At 44.5% G+C, this 25,970-nt stretch overlaps 2 protein-coding genes across 6 annotated transcripts in view; one reads left to right on the forward strand and one right to left on the reverse strand.

Annotated features, from left to right (window-relative positions):
* The window catches only part of ASCC1 (activating signal cointegrator 1 complex subunit 1), a 126,439-nt gene extending 101,409 nt beyond the window's left edge, over nucleotides 1-25,030 (reverse strand). Inside the window, exons 1-3 of one of the 3 annotated variants that reach the window (XM_089897643.1) lie at nucleotides 22,289-25,030; nucleotides 22,058-22,161; nucleotides 20,106-20,266 (exon numbers count right to left, since the gene is read on the reverse strand). The gene's annotated coding sequence lies outside the window, so the exon portion shown is untranslated. Of the gene's footprint in view, nucleotides 1-182; nucleotides 370-20,105; nucleotides 20,267-22,057 lie in introns of those variants that run through there. The other 2 variants (XM_089897642.1, XM_089897644.1) reach the window with 2 other exon arrangements.
* On the forward strand, nucleotides 26-25,815 carry ANAPC16 (anaphase promoting complex subunit 16). 3 transcript variants are annotated; one of them, XM_089897648.1, is made up of 5 exons: nucleotides 26-114; nucleotides 3,233-3,398; nucleotides 8,989-9,063; nucleotides 9,792-9,947; nucleotides 25,505-25,815. In XM_089897648.1, exons 2-4 carry the CDS (start codon nucleotides 3,260-3,262, stop codon nucleotides 9,905-9,907), a joined length of 330 nt encoding a protein of 109 aa, XP_089753774.1. In that variant the 5' UTR covers nucleotides 26-114; nucleotides 3,233-3,259; the 3' UTR covers nucleotides 9,908-9,947; nucleotides 25,505-25,815. The 3 variants fall into 3 exon arrangements, with proteins under 3 accessions (XP_089753774.1, XP_022446544.1, XP_022446543.1); XM_022590836.3 differs by lacking the exon at nucleotides 25,505-25,815 and adding an exon at nucleotides 11,972-12,315; XM_022590835.3 differs by lacking the exon at nucleotides 25,505-25,815 and having other exon boundaries at nucleotides 9,792-11,064.
* The last annotated feature ends 155 nt before the right edge of the window (nucleotides 25,816-25,970 follow it).

Consider the following 25,970-nt stretch of genomic DNA (forward strand, 5'->3'; position numbering starts at 1 on the left):
CGGGCACGCGCACGCCGCGACCTCGAGCACGCCGCCGCTCTCGTCGCAGTAAACGCGGCCGCTCCGGTTGGCCTTGGGGGCGGGGCTGTAGAGGAACTTGCCAAAGCCGCAGAGGTAAGTGGTCGAGGGCTCAGGGACCCTCGGGAGCTTGGTGAAAAGGGAGTTGATCCCTGGGATCCTACCTGCAGGGACTAGTAAAATGGAGAAAGTAGGTGGAGAAACAGGAGCCTGCCGCAGAGGGCGTGTAAGAGGAAATTTCCTCAGGCCGCACCAGACTAGTGCGCATGCGGACCGAAGGTTGGCGCCTGCGCAGTGGGGCGGCGCCGATGTCGCCCCCTGGGGACCGGGGTCGGGGGATGAACCGCTGGCATTCTGACCCCTCCGCTCTTCTGCCCCTTTCTTTCCACCCGACCTGTTTTTAGCTGCAGCATCTTTTTGAATGGTAATCCAGCTCTTTGGAATGACTTCTTGATGATGGAGTTTAATGATTGCTTGTAATAATTTGCCATTGTACCAGGGTACTTCCTTCAGCGTCTTTTTGATACGGAGACTTTTTCAGAAGGAAGGATTCTTTTTAAGAACATAAGCTTGTATCTGCTAGGAAGGAAAGTAGTTTATGAATACGAGGTCATCCCTATCATACATGAAGTAAATGTGTTGTTCATCCTATCACTGTGAACAACCATGCTGTGTCTCCCCAAATAGCATTGCTCTCCTATAAGAATCTCTACTGCCAATAGTTCTGACTTCCTTGATAGGGTCAAATACTTCATCATCGGTATTTAAACATTCAAAAAAATTTTACTGAGCACCTACCTTAGGCTTGGCAGCCTAATGGGAGAAACAGTTGTGTAAATAGATCCGCAGAATAAGGAAGAAAAAGAAAACGGTAATGGACCAACCCTCGTGACACCAAGCTTCTCTATCCCCTGCATAACCTTTGCTGAGCTGCTAGCTCTGTGTTCTGTTATTTGTTCATCATTCATTCAGGAAACATTGATCCAGGTTCTGTGCTAGGCTTTGAGGGTAGAAAGACAACTCTTTCCCCTTTTCCTAAGAAAGGGGTTCTTCCTAAGATCTTGAACCTTAAAGTCAAAGTGTGGAGTGCATTTTCCCTCTTCCTGAGTAGGCCCTTTCTCCTCTAGCATTCATTTGACATTGACACTCTATGTCAAATAGAAAGAATTAGGACTTTTCCCATGAGTAAGTGTGTTGAAACATAAGTATGAAAAACTGGGATCTGCAGAGGAAAAAAAAGATTCAGGAGTAAATATCCATCAGTGATTTTGGGTAGCTAATATTAAGTATTTACTGTCCCTATAACTGTTCCAAATGCTTTAGTTATATTAACCTTCCTGACACCTCTGGTGTAGGTACTATCATTATCCCCATTTTAGAGACGAGGCAACTGAGAAGCAGAGAGGCTAAGTGATTTGTCCAAAGTCATACAGCAAGTTAAGTAAAAAAACCAGGACATGAACCTAGGCCAAGAGGCTTCAGAGTCTGAGCCCTTAACCAGTATGCTATTTTACCTCTCACATAGCACATGACGTGCCAATAAAGCCATTGCTTAAAAAATGGCACGGCAAATAAGCTTAAAGTCCCTACACCTCAGTTTTGTTTTGTCATCTGTAAAATGGGGGAATCGGATTAGATGACCTTTAAGGAATCTTGTGATTCCTGTGAAATGTTTAACTCATTTAGCAAACATTTATTTAAATCAGCAGCTGCTTAGTATAGGCCAAGCATAATGTTTGGTTCTGGTGATCAGAATGCCTGCCTTCATGGAGAAGTAACAAGCTAGTGTTTATTGTTGGTTTCACTTCAACTCCTGTTACCACCTGCTGGTAGCATGCAAAATTTAACCTAAATGTTTAAAGCTAGAAATTACTTAGGTGTATCTTTCCACCTCAGCGGAAAACTGCTTATTTATGTTAAAGTTAGTGCTAATTCTGCACTCCACTTTTCAACCCTGGCTGTTTTGTGTATTTTTTTTTAATCTTCTAATTCCTGTACCTTTTTTTTAAATAAATTTATTTATTTTATTTTTGGCTGTGCTGGGTCTTCGTTGCTGCACGCAGGCTTTCTCTAGTCGTGTTGAGTGGGCTTCTCACCACGGTGGCTTCTCTTGTTGCGGAGCATGGACTCTAGGCACGTGGGCTCAGTAGCTGTGGCTCAAGGGCTCTAGAGCGCAGGCTCAGTAGTTGTGGCACATGGGCTTACTTACTCCATGGCATGTGGTATCTTCCAGGACCAGGGCTCAAACACATGTCCCCTGCATTGGAAGGTGGATTCTTAACCACTGTGCCACCAGGGAAGCCCTGTTTTTTGTATTGAATGATAGTAGTTCTGAGTTTGCAGGAAGACTACAGTATTCTTTTTAGAAAACATAAACTTAAAAAAAAAAAAAAAAAAAAGAAAACATAAACTTTTTAGAATCTTTTGTAAATGTGTAGTATAAGCTTCTGTTTTGAACTTTTTTAAGGAATTGTGTATTCGGTACAGATTTTTCTCATTTACATTTTGACTTTTTGATTTTTTGATGTGACATAATATTAAACACTCACCATTCCTCTAATTCCTAATAGGCCTTGAATTCTAAGATCATTCCTGAACTATTAATATTTTGTTCCAGTTTTGGGCCGCCACCAAGTGATCAATTTGGGTATTACATTTGAATGAAAAAGTTGTGGCGTTTTTTTGTTTTTTGGGTTTTTTTTAAATGAAAGGGCCAATATGTATTTCCTAACCAATTCCCCTTCCTTGGGAACAGAACACACTGTTATTCTGGAATTTTATTTGGAAAATTTTATAAGTGAATTTCTTGGTGTGGTTGGGTCAGGATGTGTCCAAGACAAACTATCCTATGAGGCATGGTTGTTTTATCCTCACCTACTTCACTTCCTCCGTTAAATTGCTACCTTGGCACTGCCGTATCACCACTTCATAACCCATAAATCACCCACAGTCAATCCCAAGTGACATAAACAGTTTGCTAATGGTAGGAAGTAGTGTTTCGAGTAGAAAAACTAAGAATAAACATATTTTCACTTAAAATCCTGAGTGACATTTTGGCCTGAGGCATCAGTAAAAGATCGTGGAGTACAGAGGGTAGAAAAAATTGGAGCTAATTCTTGACTAAACTGTATGCTGGCTTTTATGGCAGCTAGAATGAAATGTTGTCAATCTCACTTCCATAAACTTGCCAATTGCTGTTTTTCTTTCTCTGTAGTGAAGTGAGAATTCTACTAGAGAGGAGATGGCTGCCTCTTCATCCTCCTCAGCCGGTGGGGTCAGTGGAAGTTCTGTCACTGGATCTGGTTTCAGTGTCTCAGACCTTGCCCCACCACGGAAAGCCCTTTTCACCTACCCCAAAGGAGCTGGAGAGATGTTAGAAGGTGATCTCATGCTGCTTTTTGCTGAATAATTGGATTCAGACCTGCTATGAATATTAATTGTAAAGAAGCTATTAAGTGGATTAGAGATAAGTTTGCCCTGATTTCAGCTCCACATTTCATTTCTTGTCCCCGTTTCAAAATAATATCTTTAAAACATAAATCTTTCTCTAGAATCAGAATTTTGGAGCTGAAAAAGACTTTGGAAATCAAGGAGGTCATCTAGTTATTTAGACCCAGAAAAGATAAAGTAATTTGACCATGTGAAAGGACAAAGTCAGCACTGGAACCAGGAATTCTGTTGACCTCCAGCTCCAGTTTGCTTTATCTTGGCACCAGTCTGCTTCCCTATGGTTGGTAGGTTTGATATATTTTTTTCTAATATAATTCATCGACAGATAGATTAAGAGATCCTGAGAGGAAATAAAAACCAATTTACTACTCTTCTATGTGAAGATGACTCTCCTGGCCCTGGCCCAGGCCCATTGCAGGGCAGTGCTGTGTGGTTTTGCTAGCACTGGAGCTGGATTTTCATCAAATCATCCCCCATCTTATTCAGCACACATTTGCAAACTGGCTGGCCAAGATCGGGGCACAGGCTGTAAACATGAAACAGCATTGGTTCCTAGAATTTATCAGATTCATGTCATTTTAGGATCTGGACCAATAAATTATTAATAGGGAGCATAAAAATCACCAGAAGAGCTTATTTAAAGTATACCTTTCTTTTGGGCTTCCCTGGTGGCGCAGTGGTTGAGAATATGCCTGCCAATGCAGGGGACACGGGTTCGAGCCCTGGTCTGGGAAGATCCCACATGCCGCGGACCAGCTAGGCCCGTGAGCCACAACTACTGAGCCTGCGCGTCTGGAGCCTGTGCTCCGCAACAAGAGAGGCCGCGACAGTGAGTGGCCCCCGCGGGCTTCCCTGTTGGCGCAGTGGTTGAGAGTCTGCCTGCCGATGCAGGGGACACGGGTTTGTGCCCAGGTCCGGGAAGATCCCACATGCCGCGGAGCGGCTGGGCCCGTGAGCCATGGCCGCTGGGCCTGCGCGTCCGGAGCCTGTGCTCCCGCAACGGGAGAGGCCACAACAGTGAGAGGCCCACATACCACAAAAAAAAAAAAAAAAAAATGAGTGGCCCCCGCTTGCTGCAACTAGGGAAAGCCCTCGCACAGAAACGAAGACCCAGCACAGTCAAAAATAAATAAATAAAATACTGAATACATAACTACTTTAAAAAAATAATAATAATAATAAAAAATAAAGTGTACCTTTCTGGCTCACCTTAGAGATTCCAAATCAAGTGTAGGTTACAGCACAGGAATCTCCATTTTGACCAACATCCAGGGGATTCTCATGAAAATGGTCCTTAACTGTTAAACTATTCATCATACCTTTTGAAAAAAATTAGCAAAGAACCTATCAAGGATTCAAAATCTACTTGATTCTAGCACATCTGTGCTTAATTATATATTGATCTTTTTTGCTTTAAATATTGCAAATTTCAGTAAGTATATTTAAAAATCTGGAAATGTCTGAGAAAGGTACAAACTGTAGTTAAGAGTCGGCTTTTTGGGGTAATCTTTATTCATTTATATCAGGTATAATAAAAAGCAGAGGTTTGGATTAAGCCAGGACAAACAGAAGAATCATTTGTGACAGGAAAACTTGGGAAGACTGGAACCATAAGGCTTTTTAGAATTGGTTCAAGTCATGATTAGTAGACAGTCAGTTAGTGATACATCTGAGGTGTGTGTACTTCTGTCTTTGCCCTTTTGTTTTCTTCATTTGTGTTAACTGAATACTCAAGCTAGCATCACTGAGTCTGGAGGTAGCGAATATTTGGTGCCTTGTTTACCATATTTGGCGCTAAAAATAAATTATGACTTCAGTTATATGCAGCAGAGACCTGGTATTAAGGACGCTTCCCACAAAACAAACCAGAAGTTGGAGGAACTTAAATTGCTTAATGAGTTTTGTAGCAGCAGAAGAGGAATCATCGTTTAACAATGGACCCTAAGATTGAAGTCATTTAAATTCTAGCTACAGGAGGAATTTAATACAGGAGGTACCCCCTTGGTCTCAAAGCTATCAGCATTCTTGGTCAGTGTGCACCAGATTACTTGGAAACACTAAAGAAGAAAGGCTTCTAAAATTACTCTAAATGTTGATATTCTAACAAGTTATAGTTCTATCCACTTCTATTCCATCCCATTATGCTTCATGGGGGACTGTGTTGCCTTTCTATTGTAGAATGAATTTAAATTAAGTTTAAATTCACAGTGCACAGTTTTGATTCTTTTTCTCGGGTTTAAAGTTTCCCCTACATTTTAAAGCTGCTTACATTTAAGGACAGACTATGAAAACTTAGAGATGGTAGTCCTTGAACTATCCTGGTCAAATGAAGAATGTTAAATTGAAAAGAGTACCCTTAAATGTGAGTTAATAAGGATGCTAGTTTGGAAGCATCATCTACCATGTTTATAGGTGATACTATTATGCATGTAATCTAACACACACGAACCTGACCATTTTTCTTACGGTAGTTTAATCGAATACAGGCAAAGCGTGTTTTGTTGGGCTTCGCAGAAACTGTGTTTTTTTTTTTTACAAATTGAAGATTTGTGGCAACCTTGCTTTGAACAAGTCTGTTGGCGCCATTTTTTCAACAGCACTTACTTCGTGTCTCTGTGTCACATTTTGGTAATTTTCACAATATTTCAAACCCCCCATCAGCAGAAAGATTACAATTCACTGAAGGCTCAATGATGGTTAGCATTTTTTAGCAATAAAGTATTTTTTAATAAAGGTACATACATTGTTTTTTTAGACATAATGCTGTTGCACACTTAATAGACTACAGTATGGTATAAACATAACTTTTCTATGCAAGGGGAAACCAAAAAATAAGTGTGACTTGCTTTATTGCAGTTGTCTGGAACCAAGCCCACAATATCTCTGAGATATGCCTGTATGAAAATAGAGAAGGAATAGTTGCCTCTTCAGAGTAAGGAACAAAAGCAATTAGGAATCAAGGTTGAATGCTGTCTATAATCTTAACAGGTTAATCTGATCTTGCGCCCTCCTAAGTCTAGGATAATAAACCCAAATAACCTTGTGAATTAACTTTTTTGTGTACCTGCTCTCTGATAACAGACATCTCACATAAGCAGTATACTGTACAGGACTTTTCAGCATTCCCCTGCCCTTGGCTAGGATTATCCTCACCCAGTTATTAGTAAGCAAATTAGAGACTGCCTTCCAGCCCAAAAGTGGCTGAATTTTAGTAACATTGTAGGCCACTGAAGCATAAATTATCTGCCATTGTCTATTTTCCTGCTGTGAGGTAATATTCTTTTAAATGAATTTGTTAGCATCCTATTTATTGGAGTTGGCAGTGGTGTTAGATTTGGACAATTTACTGAACTTTTCACCATTTATAACCTTTACTTGTCCCTTAAAAGGAAAGCTGATGTATTGCTACTTGGTGTGTTACAAAGGGTTTGATTACAATTTCTAAATGGAAGACAGATTGCGCCAGGCTGACTCCTCTGGAGAAATTCCAGGCTTTAGATTGGTACAGATATCACATCTAATAGGATGTGGCTAAGAAGCAGTAGACTTTGTGGTTAACACAGAGCTGCAAATCAGCAAAAGTGTGTTCCGCAGACATATAGAGTGGAAAAGTGATATGCAGGTGCCTTTTTGAAAGATTAGCTTACATCCTTTTGCTTTGAAGTTCATTACCAAGGGAAATATGCAAGTGTTATAATTTAAGCATTTATCCTAATAACACCTGTGATTAAATGTAAGTGGGAGGTAGCACTTGCAAGAGCTTCCAAACAAATCTTGGCCTGGTCCTAACAGCCAGAATCCCCGCTGCCTTGTGTGAGATCCTAAAGTTCAGGATCAAACCACCTGAGAAGTGAGCTCTAATTATCTATGCTTTGCTCTTCCTAAAATAAAACAAATTATAATTTGATCCTTTAAGCAAGGGTATGAATGCTGGCATATTTACACAAAAGAGCCATAATAAGTTGCATCATTAGTGTCAAATGTTCACACAGTCCCTCTTCCCACAGTGGGATTCATAAGTTATTTTCTGGCCATTGCCCTTATCTAAAAAACTCAGTAATATCATTAGCTTACCTAGATCTTTAAACTGGACATCCAGTATAATATTTAGTTAATTGAAAATAAAAAATTTTTTGCTCAATTTAGATGATATGCTCACAAATGACTTACATTCAGCCAGAGGAATGGGGGTGGGAGGAGGGAATAGGATCATATCCCATGTAGCACAGTATTTAGAAAAGAGGTTGGGTTTAAGGAATAACACTCTCCCCAAAGTCTACATCACTATATGAAAGAAACTATATTTTGAAATATTATTCAATATGTATATATCAATGCATAATATATTTCCATACATATGTATGGAAATAATTATATATATTATTTTTGCATCAGTTTTGAAGATAATATTAGAAGCCCTCTTGGTTGTATATTCAAGCTATTTGGATACAGTATCTATAGTTTTTCTTATTTTTTTTACCATGAGCTTCTGAAATAAGGTCTGCCTTGTGTGAAACTCAGCATGAAGCTAGGATGTGTTAGTCCTATCTCCTTGTCACTTAATACCTGGCTGACGCACCAACCCATGATTGATGAGTGAGTGCGTGACACCCAGTAGTGCTGGCATGAACTACCGCCTAAAAAAAGACAGCTGTGTCCCCTCCCTCCATTTGTTTTAGGATTTTTGCAATAAGATGTCTTCACCGAATGGTTTCAGCTACCCCTTTAAAAGTCACATTTTCCTACATGAGTTCTTTGCCTTTGGGGGTATGTTTTGCTGTATCAGCCCTTGCCTGACAAGGAAAAACATGAACTAGCTTATGTTTCACAGTCATCTTTCAAGTACTGGGGTGACTGAGTTAGCTACCTTCTTGTAGCCAGTTCTTGGCACCAGTACAATGCTAGGTTCTGAAGTTGTACCATACCCTTATGGCCATGCAAATTGCAGTGTTTTGATTCAGCTGGAAAATCAAGGTTACAGTTGGCGTTTACAGAATGAAGCTTCCCAGCAGTGTTTTGTGATGGCCATAGTGATGTAATTTGAAATATAAAATATCAACAATAGCTATTTTTCCTCAGCTTTACTTTTTAGAATGAAAATGATTAAGAGTTTTGGTGTACCTTTGTATTTTGAAAGCATGGGAGCCACATGGCCAAATGTGTCAGCTGTCAGTGTTTGCTTGACATACACAATAGGAGAACATTAAGAAATTGTCAGGTTAGGATGGGGGAAATGTTGACCAGGACATCAAACTGGGGTTTCTTGTTTTTGTTTTTTTAACACTATTTTTAAACTCTTTTAACAAGTGGAGGGACTATTTTAATATTCTAAGTATAGAAGAAGTAGCTTTTCAACAGTGTTAATTTCTAAGTGAAACAGAAGCCCTCTTTGTAAACACTAAAAACTAGACCCCGATTGTAAAAGCAGGGAAAAGAATGGACATGTTTACTAGGTTTATCAGGCACCATTAGATTAAAATGGATTAGAGCAGATTAAAACTTTTCCTCTTCTCTTTGTAGATGGCTCTGAGAGATTCCTCTGTGAATCCGTTTTCAGCTATCAAGTGGCATCTACGCTTAAACAGGTGAAACATGGTAAGCACATGAGTGTTGTGTACTTAACTATGAGAATAAATTTATTGGGGGGTGGGAGAGGGGGACTTAGAAAGGTCAGGGTGCTCTGTAACAAAAACTCAGCAAGGCTATTTAAGTGGACTTTCCAAATTACCTGCAGACAAGAACATTCTACGGTCTTAATCCAGACATAATGTCCACATTGAGGCTTAAAGTTGAAGTCAAAGGGGTTAGTTTTCTAGGGGAGTTAATGCTTCCTACTCCGCTTGTATTGCTTTTTCCTCTCCTTTCTGGAACCTTCTTTTACTGTTGTCCTCCATTGGTTACCATCATTAGCTGCATCTTTGGGTATTTATGTAAGTAATACCTCTTGGTCTAACTGGACTCTTAAGATCCTGGTAGCACCTTTTCTATTCCATCATCCCTCACCAGGTCTTCATTTATGCATCAGGGAACTCTGTTCACCCACCAGACCAGACCATTTCTCCATAGAGAGCATAATGTTGCGGGGGGGAAGCTGCAATTGCCTGTAACCCTAGGTTTTTAGTATACAAATCACAAATTTAGTACACAAATGGAATGGAGGATAAGTACTACTTTTTTTTCCTTTTTTTTTAAGATTAAGTCTTCTGACCAACATAGGGTAAGACCCCATTACTAGAATCTTGAGGGGGAAATCCTTTTAGAAATTATCTTTAAATCAGCCATCATGTTGGTGGTTGATATATCATCTCCTTGATTCTTTACAGATCAGCAAGTTGCTCGGATGGAAAAACTAGCTGGTCTGGTAGAAGAGCTGGAGGCAGATGAGTGGCGATTTAAACCCATCGAGCAGCTGCTGGGGTTCACACCCTCTTCAAGTTGACCTTGCCTGGACAGTCACCTCTGGGGCACAGCAAGTGCAGGTGCAGTGAGGAAATTTTCTTACAGCTTACATAGCCATCCAGAGATTCACAGCTCCATCACTGAATTGTTAATTCACATCCATACTTGGTTTCTCTGTATCTGTCCACAAGCAACAAATACTTAAATGTGTGATCTTACAAGGAAATTTTTTGTTTATTTGTTTAAAAAAGTATTGAGAATCAGATTTAGGCAACTGGCATCACAGAACCAGGAGGTCTGGGTTTAGGAGAGATTAATAAAACTTCACAAGCCAGGACACATGCCAGAATTGGCCAACAGAATGGCATCCCTCCTGTCAATTCATGCAGTTCCTAGAATCCTCACCAGTCAAGTCCGAGGTCAGGATCTGGAGTTATAAAATACAGCATTTCTTTTTTTTTTTTTTTTTTTTTTTTTGCGGTATGCGGGCCTCTCACTGTTGGGGCCTCTCCCATTGCGCCGGACGCGCAGGCTCAGCGGCCATGGCTCACGGGCCCAGCCGTTCCGCAGCATGTGGGATCTTCCCGGACCGGGGCACGAACCCGTGTCCCCTGCATCGGCAGGCGGACTCTCAACCACTGCGCCACCAGGGAAGCCCAAAAAATACAGCATTTCTGACCTAAAACCGTACTTTTTGCAGGTGAATGTGATTTCAACTCAGGACCTGTTCAAATTAGGAATTTTTTAATGTTTGGGATTTTTTTTCTATTTTTAGACATCTAATTCTATAGATTCTATCTTTTTCTAACCTCTAGGCATGCCAAATGCTGGCAAAAAGAATTGCTGTTTTTTTTTTTTTTTTTTGCGGTACGCGGGCCTCTCACTGTTGTGGCCTCTCCCGTTGTGGAGCACAGGCTCCGGACGCGCAGGCCCAAGCGGCCATGGCTCACGGGCCCAGCCGCTCCACAGCATATGGGATCCTCCCGGACTGGGGCACAAACCCACGTCCCCTGCATTAGCAGGCAGACTCTTAACCACTGCACCACCAGGGAAGCCCAAAGAATTGCTTTTTGAATGTTGAAGTTCTGGTAAAAATAAAGCAGTGAGCAAAATCCTTTTAAACACAGAAATCCTGAGTTCATCTTGTTGGTGGGCTCAGGCAATTCTGTAGCAAATAAATCCTTTGAAAGAGCTCCAGATTGGTTTCTTTATCCTTTCAAAGCCTCAGGGATTTGGGATAGGGGAAAGAGGTCAAATTACTTTTTATAAGAAGGGAATATAAAAACCATTTCTCCTAAGTAAATGGTAGATTTGCTTTCTCTCAGGGATATTTGTCTATTTCGAAGTATATGAATTTATCATCAATATCTGAGTAGGTTTTTTACCATGAAAAGGAAAAACCTGAAAAGCTAAGAGGTGTCTTTTGTTTTCCCTCATGGGACCCCAGGGTCCACACTGCACAGTTAGGAGAATCATTTATTAAATTGTATGCAAATTTTGCCTCAGACAGCATTTGCCTTTCTCCTCATTAATAACTTGTACCTGACCTGCTTAGAGTTGGTTAATTATGAATAAATAAGATTCCAGTAGCAATTGGCCTTAATCTCAGGAGTTCAGAATGTTTTAACACATAGTATATAACAGGCAGGTGGTGACCTCATTGCGTCGAAAAGGAATCTGAGCACAGGAAAGTTAAAGACCTGCTCATGGCCACGTAGCCCAGAAGCCCAGAAGAAAATCTTGGCACTTGGAATAGATTGCAGTTGATTAACAATTCAGCCCACTAACCTTGTCTCTGAAGCACATCAGAACACAAAAATTACCAGTCCTCAAACTCACCTATTTCCATATTAATACTTCTTAACCTAAACTAGTTCCATATTTGAAAGCCATTGAGTTTCCTAACATTGTCCTTTTTGGCATCAACCATCTTTATGATTACCAGAGGAAAAATTTTAAATACGTAGTCTGCAATAAACCTTTAAATCATATTTTCAGTGACAGTTCAGAAGCAATCAGTAACTTTCTCTCATTTGATTTATGTAACTGTACAGCACAGACACTGTATTACCTCATCATTACCCTTTGGTATTTGAACTTACAGAATTTTTTCCTCGGGCTTCCCTGGTGGCGCAGTGGTTAAGAATCTGCCTGCCAATGCAGGGGACACGGGTTCAAGCCCTGGTCCGGGAAGATCCCACATGCCGCGGAGCAACTAAGCCCATGTGCCACAACTACTGAGCCCACGCGCCACATCTACTGAAGCCTGCGCGCTCTAGAGCCCATGCTCTGCAACAAGAGAAGCTACCACAGTGAGAAGCCCGCGCACCACAATGAAGAGTAGCCCCTGCTCGCAGCAACTAGAGAAAGCCCACGCACAGCAACGAAGACCCAACACAGCCAAAACTAATAAATAAACAAAAACAATAAAATAAATAAATAAATACATTTATATTGTTTAGGGATTTTATAGCTTCATAGCTTTCCTTAATTTCTCCCAGATATACAATTACATTAGCATAGTTCATTAAAAAAAAAAAGAATTGTTTTCTCTTTAAGTTGGACATTTCCTTTTATGACCTTAGAAATTGAAGAGATCCTAGAGTTGAGCAGAAATACGTTCTGAAGCACCTTTCCCCGTGAAGATTCAGCTTCTACTTGAGTGCTGCCAGGAATGAGACCCTCACTATTTGAGGATGGCCCCTCCCTCTCTGCACCTTTCTGTTGGTCATTATGTCTCATCCACAACTCCTATTGCCATGTTTTGGGCTTGAAAAGGGACCTGTTGTTGCTCATCTTTCATCCCCTCTGCACTCATTATGTGCCAGCCACTCACAGGCATTAATCATAATCCTTTCAGTAATGCTGTAAGATGTGTAACACCCCCTAATACAGAAGAGGAACTTGAAGCACAAAGCAGGCATTACTACATGCTAAGGCTGCATAGCTAAGTAAATGGCCAAGTCTGGATTTGAACTCAAAGTCTGCCAGACTCCAAAGCTAAGATTATTTTAGTTGAATCATGTGGCATCCCACTGAGCCCAATCCAGGGCCTCGTACAAAGGAAAATCCTAAAACCTTCTTTTTTCTTTTTAATGATAAAATGAATTAACTACCTGGAGGAAATAAGCCTTGTCACTACCCTCCCTTCTTCCAGTGCTTGTTGATAAAGAGTCTTAAGTACAATGAAGGCCTCTTTCTTTAAGAACTGATAGGAATTAGGGGCTTCCCTGGTGGCACAGAACCCACCTGCCAATGCAGGGGACACGGGTTCGAGCCCTGGTCCGGGAAGATCCCACATGCTGCAGAGCAACTAAGCCCATGTGCCACAACTACTGAGCCTGCCCTCTAGAGCCCGCGCACCACAACTACTGAAGCCCATGCACCTAGAGCCCGTGCTCTGCAACAGGAGAAGCCACTGCAATGAGAAGCCTGCACACCACAACAAAGAGTAGCCCCCGCTCACCGCAACTAGAGAAAGCCTGCACGCAGCAACGAAGACAAAACAGCCAAAAATAAAAATAAATTTATTAAAAAAAAACAGATAGGAATTAGCTATATGTTAGTATCTACCTAACCTTTTAAGATTCAGTATGATGAAATGCAGTTAGATGCTTAAGGGGTACCTACCCAAGTGAGCAAGGAGGAAGGCAAGAGGGCAGATGGCAGCTAACAACCAGGACTGCACGGACAGCCATCCTAAGAGAGCGGATGGTAACAGTGCCTCAGTGCACAAAACACTTTGCAGCTTCTAAAGCATTTTCATATATGCCGTGTCTTTAGTCCCTCATCAACGCTGTGAGATAAATGAGGCAGGTAGTTTACAGTTGAAGAAACCAGTACAGAGAAGGTAAGGTACCAAGATTATTATCCAAATTATAGTTAATAATATAGGCCTTTCAAATCTTTGTCTCTGTGCCTTCTAGTTCATCATATACTAGAAAATCTGAAGGCAGAACTTGCTGTTAATAAAGAATTGTTCATGTCGGTTTGATACATAATTCCATATAAGTGTTTTGTCTCATGGTAATGATACATAAATAGTAAACTTAAATAAAGGTGGTTTGGGGACTTCCCTGGTTGGTCCAGTGGTTAAGACTCCACGCTCCCAATGCGGGGGCCCCAGGTTCGATCCCTGGTCAGGGAACTAGATCCTGCATGCTGCAACTACAGATCCCGCATGCCGCAACTAAGACCCAGCACAGCCAAATAAATAAATAAATATTTTTTAAAAAATAAATAAAGCTGGCTTTACTTTTATGTAGTCAAAAATCTTACTTTCTGACTTTATCCAGGATCAGCATTAAAGTCCTGAGTTTTCACTGATAAGCTTTAATGTGTTAGTTATCAGTGCCATCGCATGGCTGATACTGACCTGGAATGACAGTGGTCTGGAACTCTAAATCACGTTCCTGACCCTAGGACCTCTCTGCTCTGTCCATTTGCTTGCAGTCTGTGGCTTCCCTTCCCCCAAATGGTTGGGAGGCTTTGAATCTCTTGTTCCCGATCAGAACACCAGACACTGAAGTGGTAGAAACTTTGGACCTTAAGGCCAAACCAAAGATAGGAGAAAGGAGGTAAGACCAGGAGATGCCTATCATCCACAACAAAGAGGAGGAACCTGCCCAAGGATGTGGTTCCCTTTCAGGCAAGCCCAAGAGATACTACACTTGGAGGAGAAGGCCATTCTGCCTCTCCCTCTCCTTTTGCCAAAGCACCTAACTTTGCCTAAAATACCTTGCCTGGCCTCCTTGTAATTGCCCAAAGTTCCAACCAAGACAGATCCTTTCCACAAAAGAGAAAAGGCTTAACTAACAGATACGTGGGAAAGTTTTGGGTTGCAGGCAGAGTACAGATGATACCAGATCTTCTCCTGTTTCCCAGAGCTGAGTTTGGGATGGAGATGGCACCAAGGGTGGAGAAGAATGGGAGAAGGAGGCGGGAGCAGGATGCTTCGCCACCAGCCTGCCTTGTTAATTTGCATCTGGTCAAAGAGGGAGTCTGAGAATTTTAGAGCTGAATAGAACAGACCTTAGAGATCATCTAGTTCATCCCCCTGGTTGACAAATAGGACGTTGGGACCCTGTCTGTGTCATTCATTGCTGTATATTCAGTACCTAGAACACTACCTGGCACATAGTAGGTGTGCTACAGGTATTTACTGAGTGAATGAATGTATGAATTTGTTGCATGTTTACCCTGTTTTAGAAGCTGTGCTAGCTACTTACAGTGCAGCATCCATAGTGGAGAAAAGCCTAACGTAATTGAGATAGGTGGTGGGCAGAGCCAAGACAATAAGCCAGAGCTCAGCCCAGAGTTCTCTATAATGCTATACTGACAAGTGGAAGCTGTGGAACAAACGGCAACTGTGTCCAAAACAGCCATGGTAGGAGCCTGGGCAAATGATGCTGGTGGCCCGCTGCCCTTCTCATAGGCTCCTGCACATGGACCCAATGGTAGTCCCACATGTCAGCATCCATGAGCTGGTCTCCACCTCTCCAGATACTTTAATTTCTGCAGCCTGTCAAGTCTCCCTAGAGAAGCTGTTTATCCAGAATCCGCTTACTTCATTTTTATAATACAAGCTCTTTAGGGAAGGTAATGAAACAATATAGTTTGTTACCAGCAACAACAGAGAGGATGTTTATTTCCAAATGTCTTTTACTCATTTCACAGACATTTCTTGAGCACTTACTATGTGTTTAGCATCTGCTAAATGCTGAGGATATGCTGTCAAACAAAACACAGTCATCAGCCTCAAGTTTATAAATATATTAAGAAAGAGAAAAGAGCAATTTTCAGTGTAAAAAACTGTCTGATAACAGAAAGCAGGAAATGCTGTAAAATCAGAGACAGCTTTAATCCAGCTGAGCAGGGGTCAGAGAAGACTTCCTAGGAGGATGGTGTTTAGGCTGAGACCTGAAGAACAAGTAGGTGGCGTGGGAAGGAAAGACTTTCTAGATGGAAGGAACAAAATATGCAAAGGCTCAAGAGTGAGGAAGGACATCGTGCTTCTGTGGGGCTGCAGGTGCTTTGTTATGGCTAATTCATAGAGTATAAGGACAAGATGATAGATTTTATCTGAGAGTTACTCAAGAAGTAGCATATATGGGACTTGGTGACTGGTCAAACTTGGAGAACTCAGGGAGGACACCCGGGTTTCTTGCGTCAGTAGCTGACGGACTGGATTCTATTCACTGAGACAGGAGTACAGGGAGAGAGGCAGGCTCAAGGAGATGTCCAGCAGGCAGGTGACTCTATGGTCTACATATAGTTCAGGAGAGTGAGCTGGGCTAGAGTTAGATTTGGGACTCACCCACCTAGAGACATGCAACCAAAGGTGGGCATGGATGGTATTGCCCAAGGAGAAAGCCCACAGAGTAAGAAGAGAATTGGAACCCTGGCATCTAAGGCAGCGGTCCCCAACCTTTTTGGCACCAAGGACCGGTTTCGTGGAAGACAGTTTTTCCACGGATGGTGGGGGGCGATGGTTCAGGCGGTAATGCGAGTGACAGGGAGCAGCAGATGAAGCTTCGCTTGTTCGCCCGCCGCTCATCTCCTGCTGTTGTCCTAACAGGCCACGGACCGGTACGGTGGCCCAGGGGTTGGGGACCCCTGATCTAAGGGACAGGAAGAGGAGGGGGAGGAGCCCAGGAAAGCAAATGGCAGGAAGTAACCAGAGACAGCCAGAAAATGAGGAATGTGGTATCAGGGAAACCAGGAGAAAGGATGTTTTAAGAAGGAGGCTGCTGGACTTCCCTGGTGGCGCAGTAGTTAAGAATCTGCCTGCCAGTGCAAGGGACACGGGTTCGGGCCCTGGTCCGGGAAGATCCCACATGCCGTAGATCAGCTAAGCCCGTGAGCCACAACTACTGAGCCTGCGCTCTGGAGCCCGCGAGCCACAACTACTGAAGCCCGCGTGCCTAGAGCTTGTGCTCCACAACAGGAGAGGCCACTGCAATGAGCGGCCTATGTATGCACCGCAGCAAGGAATGGCCCCCACTTGCTGCAACTGGAGAAGGCCCGCGTGCAGCAACGAGGACCTGATGCAGCCATAAATAAATAAATAAACAAATAAGTAAATAAATGAAATTATTAAATAAAAGAAAAAAGAAGGAGCCTGCTGCAAATACCAGTATCTGGTATAGCCAAGCAATGAACTGACAGGGGTGGAGAAGGCCTTCAGATTTTACCTAGGAACTTGATGGTGACCTTGTCTCAAGAGCAGCCACCTTTGTGGTACAGTGGGGGCAGAGCCAGACTGCTGTGGCTGGGAGGGTGAGTGGAAGGTGAAAATATGGGGCCAAATCTAGGCAACATCTTTGAAGTTCAGTGGGAAGCAGAGGCAAAAATGGGGGACAAAGAGGGTGATAGTTAAAGGAGGACACATAGTCAAGACGTTTGTTCTGGGGATAGGTCAAAGAGAAAGAGGGCATAATTGAGGGTGTAAGGTCCCTGAGGAAGTGGAAGGGGTGGGATCCAGAGCCCAGCTGGAGTGATTACCCTTAGAGGGAGGGAGGGCAAAAGGATAGTGCTGATGCGGGTAAATGTGTAGGTGAGGTGGCGGGAAGTTAAGGGAGTCCCCATCAGATGGCTTCTATGTTCTCTGTGATGGAGGAGGCAAATTGGTGTATGGCCTGCGGCAGGAGCAGGACAAAGCAGGAACAGTGGGCTTGGGAATGGTCCCTGTGAAGAATGGGAGGGAGCTGACCAGGGTCAGAGGATTGCCAAGCACATTCAGGGGCCATTTCCAGTTTGAGTCCCTGAATTTGCAATGGCACCAATTGTTGGGGAAGTATACCAGCAACTCCTAGCAGCCTGGCAGTAGGAATGAAAAAAATGAATAGTTGGTGGTTACAGTCTTACATGGTAAGGGCGAGGGGGTAAGCAAATTGTTGGTCTAGGGCTAGCAAGGGAAGGAAGTGAAAACAAGAAGAGGTTACAAGAGAGAAATTATTAGAAGGGTCAGACATTTCTTGAGGGCCTACTATGTCTCTGGTAATATGTAGTCAATAGAAATACAAAGATGGAGCAATAGTTCCCAAACCTAGCTGTGCCTCAGAACCAAGCTTAATAAAAATACTCCCTGGCTTCATTCCTGGGATCCAATAGGTCTATGGCTGGGGGTCTCGTGTGACCCTCCTGCAGCCAGTTTTGGAAACCACTTGGACCAATGAAAAAGCGGACAAGTAAACACATATGGAATCTATACAGCACCATAACTCCATGACTCTGGTCTATATGGGGTGCTGTGGAAGCCAAGAAGTCTTGGAGGTGGGAAAGAAGGGGAGATAACAAGGAAACTTTCCTAGAGAAGGTGAGCCTGGGCCTGAGCATGCCTGTTCAATTGGGGTTAGAGGGGAATAAGCCAGAGAACCATGCCAAGTACAGGGAATAGCACGTGCATAGGCAGGGCCGCATTCATGGAACTCCAGGTCATTTGGTGTGGCTGGAGCTGAGCATGTAAACAGGGGAGGGGTGCGACCTCTCAGAAGAAGGAAGCAAGAACCAGATTGTTTTGAGCCTCATTCACCGTGCTCTACTTTCCATCAAAAGAGCATTTCTCTGACACGGACAGGGTACACCTAAGAAAAAGGTCAACAATCCTGACTTTTACAATAAGTAACTTAGGAAGCAGGCTCCTCAAGACCTGGAAGGGTTAGACCCTTAGGCTGGTATAACGCATCAGAGGTGATCTTTACAGACCACTAGGCAGTACTGTTGACAGTATTTTTGCTCTGGCTGGAAAGTAAATATTTACAGATTTGTATTTATTTACTTATTTTTAGGGAAAGGCAGATGTTCTAAGCTCAGAATTATTGAAGGAGCCTCCCTTCTGGGCTCTGAGCCAAACCAGGATAAGAGGCAGCTTGAAGGGATCAAATATAAAGTATATGGACATTGTGGAGAGATGTTTTTCCCCCCAAATGGTTTCTCCTCCTTCCTTCCCTGGCCCCGAAGGCCTGAAGTAAAATCCCACACCCTCTCTCCCCCTCCTTGTTCTCAGAAATCTCCAGGCATATATTTGAAGATAAACCACACAAGCATGGGCATTTCATCTGTTTAGCAAACCCAAAGGTCATGTTTGCGGGCTGTTGAAGTCAGACTCTACCCACGTAACTTTCTGCAGAGTCTCCAAAATATAGTAAATCTGGAATCTTCTGTGAAGTCAGGGCAACTTAGCTCTCCAACATAGTGCCTAGAGGACAACCTAGGACTTTCTATCCTGGACCAGTGTCACTGCCCAGAGAAGACTCAAGGCTCATTCTGTGATCCTGCTTCAATGCTCAAGGCTACAGTGCTTTTTGAAAGCACTCCTGATCATGAAAAGGAAAATCAGACTCTCCCAGCCAGCCTGAGATTGCAGCTGGAGGACCAGGTGCTATGGCCTCCAGAGACCTATGGACTTAGGAGCCAGGAAGAAAGCAGGACATCATCCCCATGCCATCTCTCAGTACAGTGGAGTATTCATTCCGAGAGCTAGAAAAGAAGCAGAAGGGGGGATGGAGGACCAAGGAGGAGGGCAGCGCCTTGTTGTCTGGGAGCATAAGCTCTGGCTGCGCCTGTAGTTAAGCCTTATCCACTATGCTGCAGCCAAGGGGCATCCTTATTAGGCAAATAGAAAAGCAGGGCCTTAACCTCAGAGTTCTGCAGCTCTTCATGACCCCGGGGATCACTGAGTCCAAGGACAGAGAAACCATCTCCCATTCTGAGCCTCTGCAGTCTCTTTTGAGTCCTGCTGGCTTTGTGGCCAAAATGAACTTTCCATGAAAAAGAGTTAGGCTCCTGGAAGGTGCCAATTTAATACTCTTCCATTTAAAAGCTGCCAAGGGGGATGGGAAAGGCTTCAGTAATGAAGGCATGAGTGACCATGAGGGCCTGGGCTCAGCACCCACACCTCTCATTTTGGCGCAATAGCTCTCAGGGTAGGTACAAGTCATACCCAGGCACTGGGGACTCATCATGGTTAATATATAGTGAAGAGTAACTATATGTGGGGCATTGTGCTAAGTACTTCACACACATGATGTCATTTACTCACTGGGAGAGGGCAACAGAAAGGCCATGTGGGGCAGAAGAAACCACCAAGGAATGGCAGGAAAGAATCCCATAGACTAAGAGCTGAAGGGCCTCAGCAACTGTATTCACTTGAGCTAGGGCTGCCATAAGAGCCTACTAGGGCGGCCATAACAAAGTACACAGACTGAGCAGCTTAAACAGAAACTTAATAGTCTCACAGTTCTGAGGTCTAGAAGTCCAAGATCAAGATGTCACCGTGGTTGGTTCCTGCTGGAGGCTGTGCAGGAAGGGGTCTGTTCCAGGCCTCTCTCCTTGGCTTGTAGATGACCATCTTCTCCCAGTGTCTCTTTACATCATCATCACTCTATACGTGTGTCCCCTTTTTATCAAGATACCAGTCATATTAGATTAGGGTTCACCCTACTGAACCTCACTTTAACTCAGCTACCTCTATTGAGTTCTATCCCCAAATAAGATCACATTCTAAGGTACCGAAGTTAAGACTTCAACATGTAAATTTTGAGGAGGGACACAATTCCACCTGTAACAGCAATGATGTCTAACCAAATCCTCTACTTTTATAAATGAGGGTATTGAAGCCTTGAGTAGGAAAGTGACTTGCACAGGGTCACACAGCAAATTGGAAAAACTAGGACTAGAACCCAGGTCTTTGGGGGCTGCAAGTTTTGTGCAGATTTCCCTGGAGTAGCCACACTGCCAGCCTTGGGAAGCTCCTTCTCCAAGAAAGGAATCCCTGAGCTTGGATAAGTATGGGAAGCACCCAGTCGAATCTCTTTATAGGCATGGGGTGAGGACACACTAAAACTCTCTTACAAACCAATATTTGGGAAAAGACTCTGAAATGCCAGAGTGGAAGGAGCCCTATTAATAGAGCTTAATATAAGCACTGGGGTTTATTTTCAATGGCCAGGCCCCTCATTAAGGAGGCAGATATGTGGTGTGTTATAAAAGAAGAGCTTTGCTCCTTACTTGTAGCCCCCAGTAGCGCAGGGAGCCAGAGTACGGCTGGGTGCTGGCTGCTCACAGACTCTCCCTGACTGTTCACTCTCTCCGGGCTCGTCTCTGCCTCAAGGCTGGCATCTGGCCTCCATACCTGGCCATTCTGCAATCAGTTGTGAGAACTCACTAAGAAAACTCTTTTGAAAGTCTCACGCAACGTGCAGGAGCAACATGGGTTTAAGAGCCTTGCTCTCGCAGCTTCAAAAACAAGGAGGCAAAAATTGAGATTGAATATAGTATGGAAGTGTGGGTGACACCAAACCGCAGATGAGTCGATAGGCTGCGGGGAAGGAAGTGAAAAGTTCACCTTGTCCTTCCCTGTAACGGAGGGCTGTTGGTTTTGCAGAGGTTTGCTTTTTAAAAATTTTTTCATTCAATAAAAATAGCTCGGTGGGACAACATATTATAGCATTCGTGGAAATAAAAACTAGGAACCACATCATAGGATGTTCTGCTCCAAACTTGGCCCTGGTTCCCCAGGCAGCTCCCAGTTCCTTTTGATTAATGCAGCAGCCGTGGAGGCCCTCACCCCGTCCCAGGTGGGGCCTGGACTTCAGGGAGGAAGGGAGGAGATGGTCCAGTGGCATCAGCTGTTTCCCTGCACGGGAGCCAAGACCCTCGCCTCAGCTAGAAACTCAGCTTTGTCCCCTGTGTCTGCCTTCCGCACTGTGAAAAGTTTCCATCACAAAGGGTTGATTCAGGAAACCAAGGTTAGAGGCAAACGGTCTTATTTGAAAATGGTGAAGGCCAGCCAGGCTTTGGGCTTCCTGCATTGATTGCTCTCCTGGGGCCTGGGACCAGCCCACCAGGGTGGGGCAGGCAGCTCTGCAGGTTACAGGATGTGAAAGTGGGGACTGAGGTTAGGAAAAAGAATAAAAGGCTAGGACCAGAACACACCCAGCAGAAGGCCATGTGCAGTTCTCCTCTTCACGGTTTCCTGTGGGTACACTGAGAACATTGTGTTCTGGCTGTGAACTTACCCGGCTGAGCCGGCTCCAGACTCCGCCCCTGGGTCCTAGTGCTGCCTCTCGCTATCCTCGGCCTTAGGTCACCTGCACCGCGTAAAGCCCACTGAAGGACCCCAGGAGGCCACTTCCATTGTGCCCTCCCTACTGGGTGAGCCTCCAGTGACCAGACTGTGGGCACTTACCTTCCCATTCATCCTGAAGCATCTTCGACTTGCTTGGCACTGTCACATAATAGCATCTCATGTTCCTCATGACAAAACCTCCTTCAGATGACAAAACTGAGGCTCTGGGAAATTGGGAGGAACAACCAAGGTCAGTAATTCAAGGTTTTTGGACCCAGATCTCCTGACACTTTAGGGGTAACTACTTAAAGACCAGCACTTCAAACCCCTGAAATGAATGTAAGCCTTTACCTTCAAAGTTTCTCTCCAGATGAATTTGACAGTAAGGTGATTTCTTAACGAATTCTCCAAAACAGCTAAAAGCTCTGGCATGTGGTGTAGAGCTGACCAGAGGAAACTGGAGAGCCCAGTGCTCTGTCTGCCCTGTGCCTCAGCTCCCTGGACCTGCCACCAGACGCCTATGTGCAGCCCCACACTAGGCCTGGATTGTTCTGGGCCTGGGTAGGGTCCTGAAACTCAGAGGCAGACGCTGGGCTCCAGCCCAAGTAGCCAAGGATCAATGGGCCAGGAGAGAGGGAAAGGGACTCAGGAAGGGGGTTGAACTCTCTGGTTAGAAGAGATTTTTGTCAGTTTTTAAACTGGCTTCTGGGTCATCAATTCCTCTACTAGACGGTGAGTCTCTTTTTCCAAGTCATCTTTGTATCCTGTGGGTATGCTTGTCCTTGATAAACGGTTGTTGAACGACCTGGGTGGAAGTCACTCACCGGAAGGCCTTGCCTGTAGCCTTGGATCACAGTCTTTCCCAACTGCACATTGAGCACCTACTGTGTACTAAGTTAACAATGATTGATAAAGGGCACACAATTGCTAAAAACAAATGTACAAACAAAGGAAAGGCAGCCATGGTGTCTACCCCTCCTAGAGATCGCAGTCTAGTGGAAAGAAAGGCATTCAATAAGCAAGAACAATCCCCAGGGTCCAGGGTTATCCTAGGTGGAGTCCAGAGTGCTATGGGTGAGCACAGAGCAGGGAGACCTAAGAACATTGGGGGCCCAGGAAAGTCCTCGAGGGAGAGCTCTTCAAACTGAGACCCAAAGGGAAGTTAGGAATTAGCCAGACAGAGGAGCCTGGGAAAGGGAGCTTCAAGCAAAGGTAACAGTGCTTGTGAAGACCTGGAATTTAGAAATCAGATGGCTCATTGATAGAACTGAGAATAGTCTTCTATGTCTTCTGAACACCACCAGTGGGAAATCTAGTTCTCAGTCCAGGGGAGAACCCAGGCATTGTTATTGTCCATAAAAAAGGAATCCTACTACTTCTCTGTGGCCTTCCCCTAGGCCCTAGACTCCAAACCAGAGAAATCCTAAAAGCTGACTGGGATATATCTTGAGGCAGGAAGGCCATGACTGTGGCCAGAAGGGGCAGGTACTAGTCCAGGCACGGGGACCCTGGACTGAGATACTGGGCAAGTCACTTCCAACCTCCCTCTGGATCTCAATTTCAGGCTTTATGTATTCTCAGTAGTTAGCCTGACAGTTAGACCTTCCTGAATTAATGAATGACTGCAGTTTCCATCTGGAAAAAGACTTCTTCCAATGCTAAGATTCTGGGTTTGAGACCCACAGTCAGTCATTCCCAGGATTCTTTTGGCAACAGAAGTGCCATGAAAGGAAGGAGGACAGTGCCCAGCACACCCACAGCAAATGTTTGTTGAATGAATGACTGCTCTCCCTGAAGTCACTCTAAAAGCTTTGATGGATCCTTGCTTCTCTCAACAGCTGCTTTGATCTCCGTCACTCCTAACCCTGTGCAGTCATTATCACCCACCTACTTCATAGGCAGACATCAGATTTCGTTGTGAAAATAAACCCTAGATCTTGCCTTTAGTGCTCCATCCTAGGGGAAGAAGATGGAAGATGACTGCAGGAAGCTGAGAGGCAGTGTAAGGAAGAAAGAGAAAGGCCTAAGGTGGTCAGAGTCTGAAAATCAGTGCACATTCTCACGTAACACTCCCTGTCTTAGAAACCCCAAACCTGCCAAGAGCTCTGCCCCCTCCGGTGAACAGCTAGAACTCACCAGGGCTTGCTGGAAGAGCTCTGGAAATGGACAAGCGCTCCCCGAGCCACCACATTCCCTACTTGCCCTGAATCAGGCGCTATGGTGAGGGCAAGAGTTCCCAGCCGGGCACACCCTGAAATGCATTTTCCCTCTTCTGTGGGTTTCCAGGCTAGCCCGCAGAAGCCTGATTCATCCACAACCGCAGTGAAACATAGAATTAATTCTGGCTATACCCTGGGTGAGCTCGGCCATTATGGCAACCAAACCACTACTTACAGCATTATTTTGTTGGGAAAATGTGTTCTGAGCTCCAAGCAACCAAATTATAAGTGGGACATAGGCACACCCAGTTTCAAATCCCAGTTTTAACACTTCCTAACCATGTGGTCCTGGGCAAGGCACCATCCTCCCCAGCCTTAGTTTCCTGCTTTGTAAAAGAATACCTCCTTTAGGGGGTTGGAGTGCTGACTGAATAGACCCCCATGAAAGTGCCCCATGGCCCTGGGCAGACGTCTCGCTCCTGCCTTTCACAGGAACTTTTGGAGGGAGACATGGAGATATGACTCCAAACACAGTGCCTCTGAGGAGGGTTTACCCAGCTTGCGTGGGGGCAGCATTACCATTGGACTCAGCCTCGCTCAGAGCAAGTGTTTCTGAGATAAATGAGCCGCTGTCTTAGAAATCACAGAGCATTCTTCATCTTTGACCTTCTCCAGGCTTGTATTGGCTTCTCTGAGCCAAGAAACTTCTCCTGCCCCAACTCAGCTCCCTCTCGCCCAATCTCTCCATGAACAGCATTGTTCTGGTTTCCTTTGCTCCTGATCCTAGTCAGGGGCTTCGCCTCCAGAAGGGGCCAGAAGCCCTGGCCTTTCACCCAAGCCTGGACGTGAGCCCACAAGAACAAGCAGGAGGAGGGCAGAGACCCAGGCGGCACCGCCGGGCCCTGCGAAAGGCAGACTCCCCCTGCCGCCTTTGGCTTTGGCCCCTCCTTGCTCTGTTTGTTTCCAAGCTGCAGCCAGAACGGTCTGTACCCAAAGGATGCTGAAACAGCCAAGGAATCCGTAGGGTCCTAAAGGTCGACCTCCTTCCTTTCCTTGCCCTTGTTCCCAAAAGTTAAGGTTTCCTGGTCTTGGGCTCCTTGTCCCCTACCCAGGGTCACAGGCACTGTGGAGGTCAGTCATCTTGAATGAGCCTCCCTACACTGCCCTGTGCTTCCCACATTCCATTTCCACAGCCATCCTCACTTCTCCCCATTTGGAACCACAGAGCCTTCCCAGACCCTTCCCCCATCTGTCCAGGAGCTGCAGTACTTCTCACTGGGTCTCCACTGCTGCAGCCCCACCCTACCTCTTTATCCAACCCCCACCCCATCCTCAATCCTGCAATAGCCAAAACACAAAAACCTCTTGTGATAGTAATATGAGCTCATGGTAAAAATCTGATTTCCAGGGCTTCCTTGGTGGCGCAGTGGTTGAGAATCCGCCTGCCAATGCAGGGGACACGGGTTCGAGCCCTGGTCCGGGAAAATCCCACACCTCGTGGAGCAACTAAGCCCGTGCGCCACAACTACCGAGCCTGTACTCTGGAGCCCGTGAGCCACAACTACTGAGCTCGAGTGCTGCAACTACTGAAGCCCTCATGCCTAGAACCCGTGCTCCACAGTAAGAGAAGCCACCGCAATGAGAAGCCCACGCACCACGACAAAGAGTAGCCCCCACTCGCCACAATTAGAGAAAGCCCATGCATAGCAACGAAGACCCAACACAGCCAAAAAATAATAATAATAAATAAATAAAATTTATTTTAAAAAAAATCCTATTTCCAGTGTTTCTACAAAGCAAAATAAAGGTAACCTTACTTTTTAACCTAAAAAAAAAAAAAGATATAAAGTGAAAAACTAAAAGCCTCTCCCACC

This window comes from Delphinapterus leucas, chromosome 16 (assembly GCF_059928025.1).
Source record: "Delphinapterus leucas isolate spDelLeu-1000000601 "Yukka" chromosome 16, BTC_Dleu_Yukka2, whole genome shotgun sequence".
In the NCBI taxonomy this organism is placed as follows: Eukaryota; Metazoa; Chordata; class Mammalia; order Artiodactyla; family Monodontidae; genus Delphinapterus; species Delphinapterus leucas.

Bases quoted from the DNA above. Each gene is read 5' to 3' on its own strand.
- ANAPC16 (XM_089897648.1), top strand. From the start codon at position 3,260: ATGGCTGCCTCTTCATCCTCCTCAGCCGGTGGGGTCAGTGGAAGTTCT. The intron at 3,399-8,988 runs GTGATCTCATGC...TTCTCTTTGTAG, and splicing joins AGCTGGAGAGATGTTAGAAG to ATGGCTCTGAGAGATTCCTC. The intron at 9,064-9,791 runs GTAAGCACATGA...GATTCTTTACAG, and splicing joins GCTTAAACAGGTGAAACATG to ATCAGCAAGTTGCTCGGATG.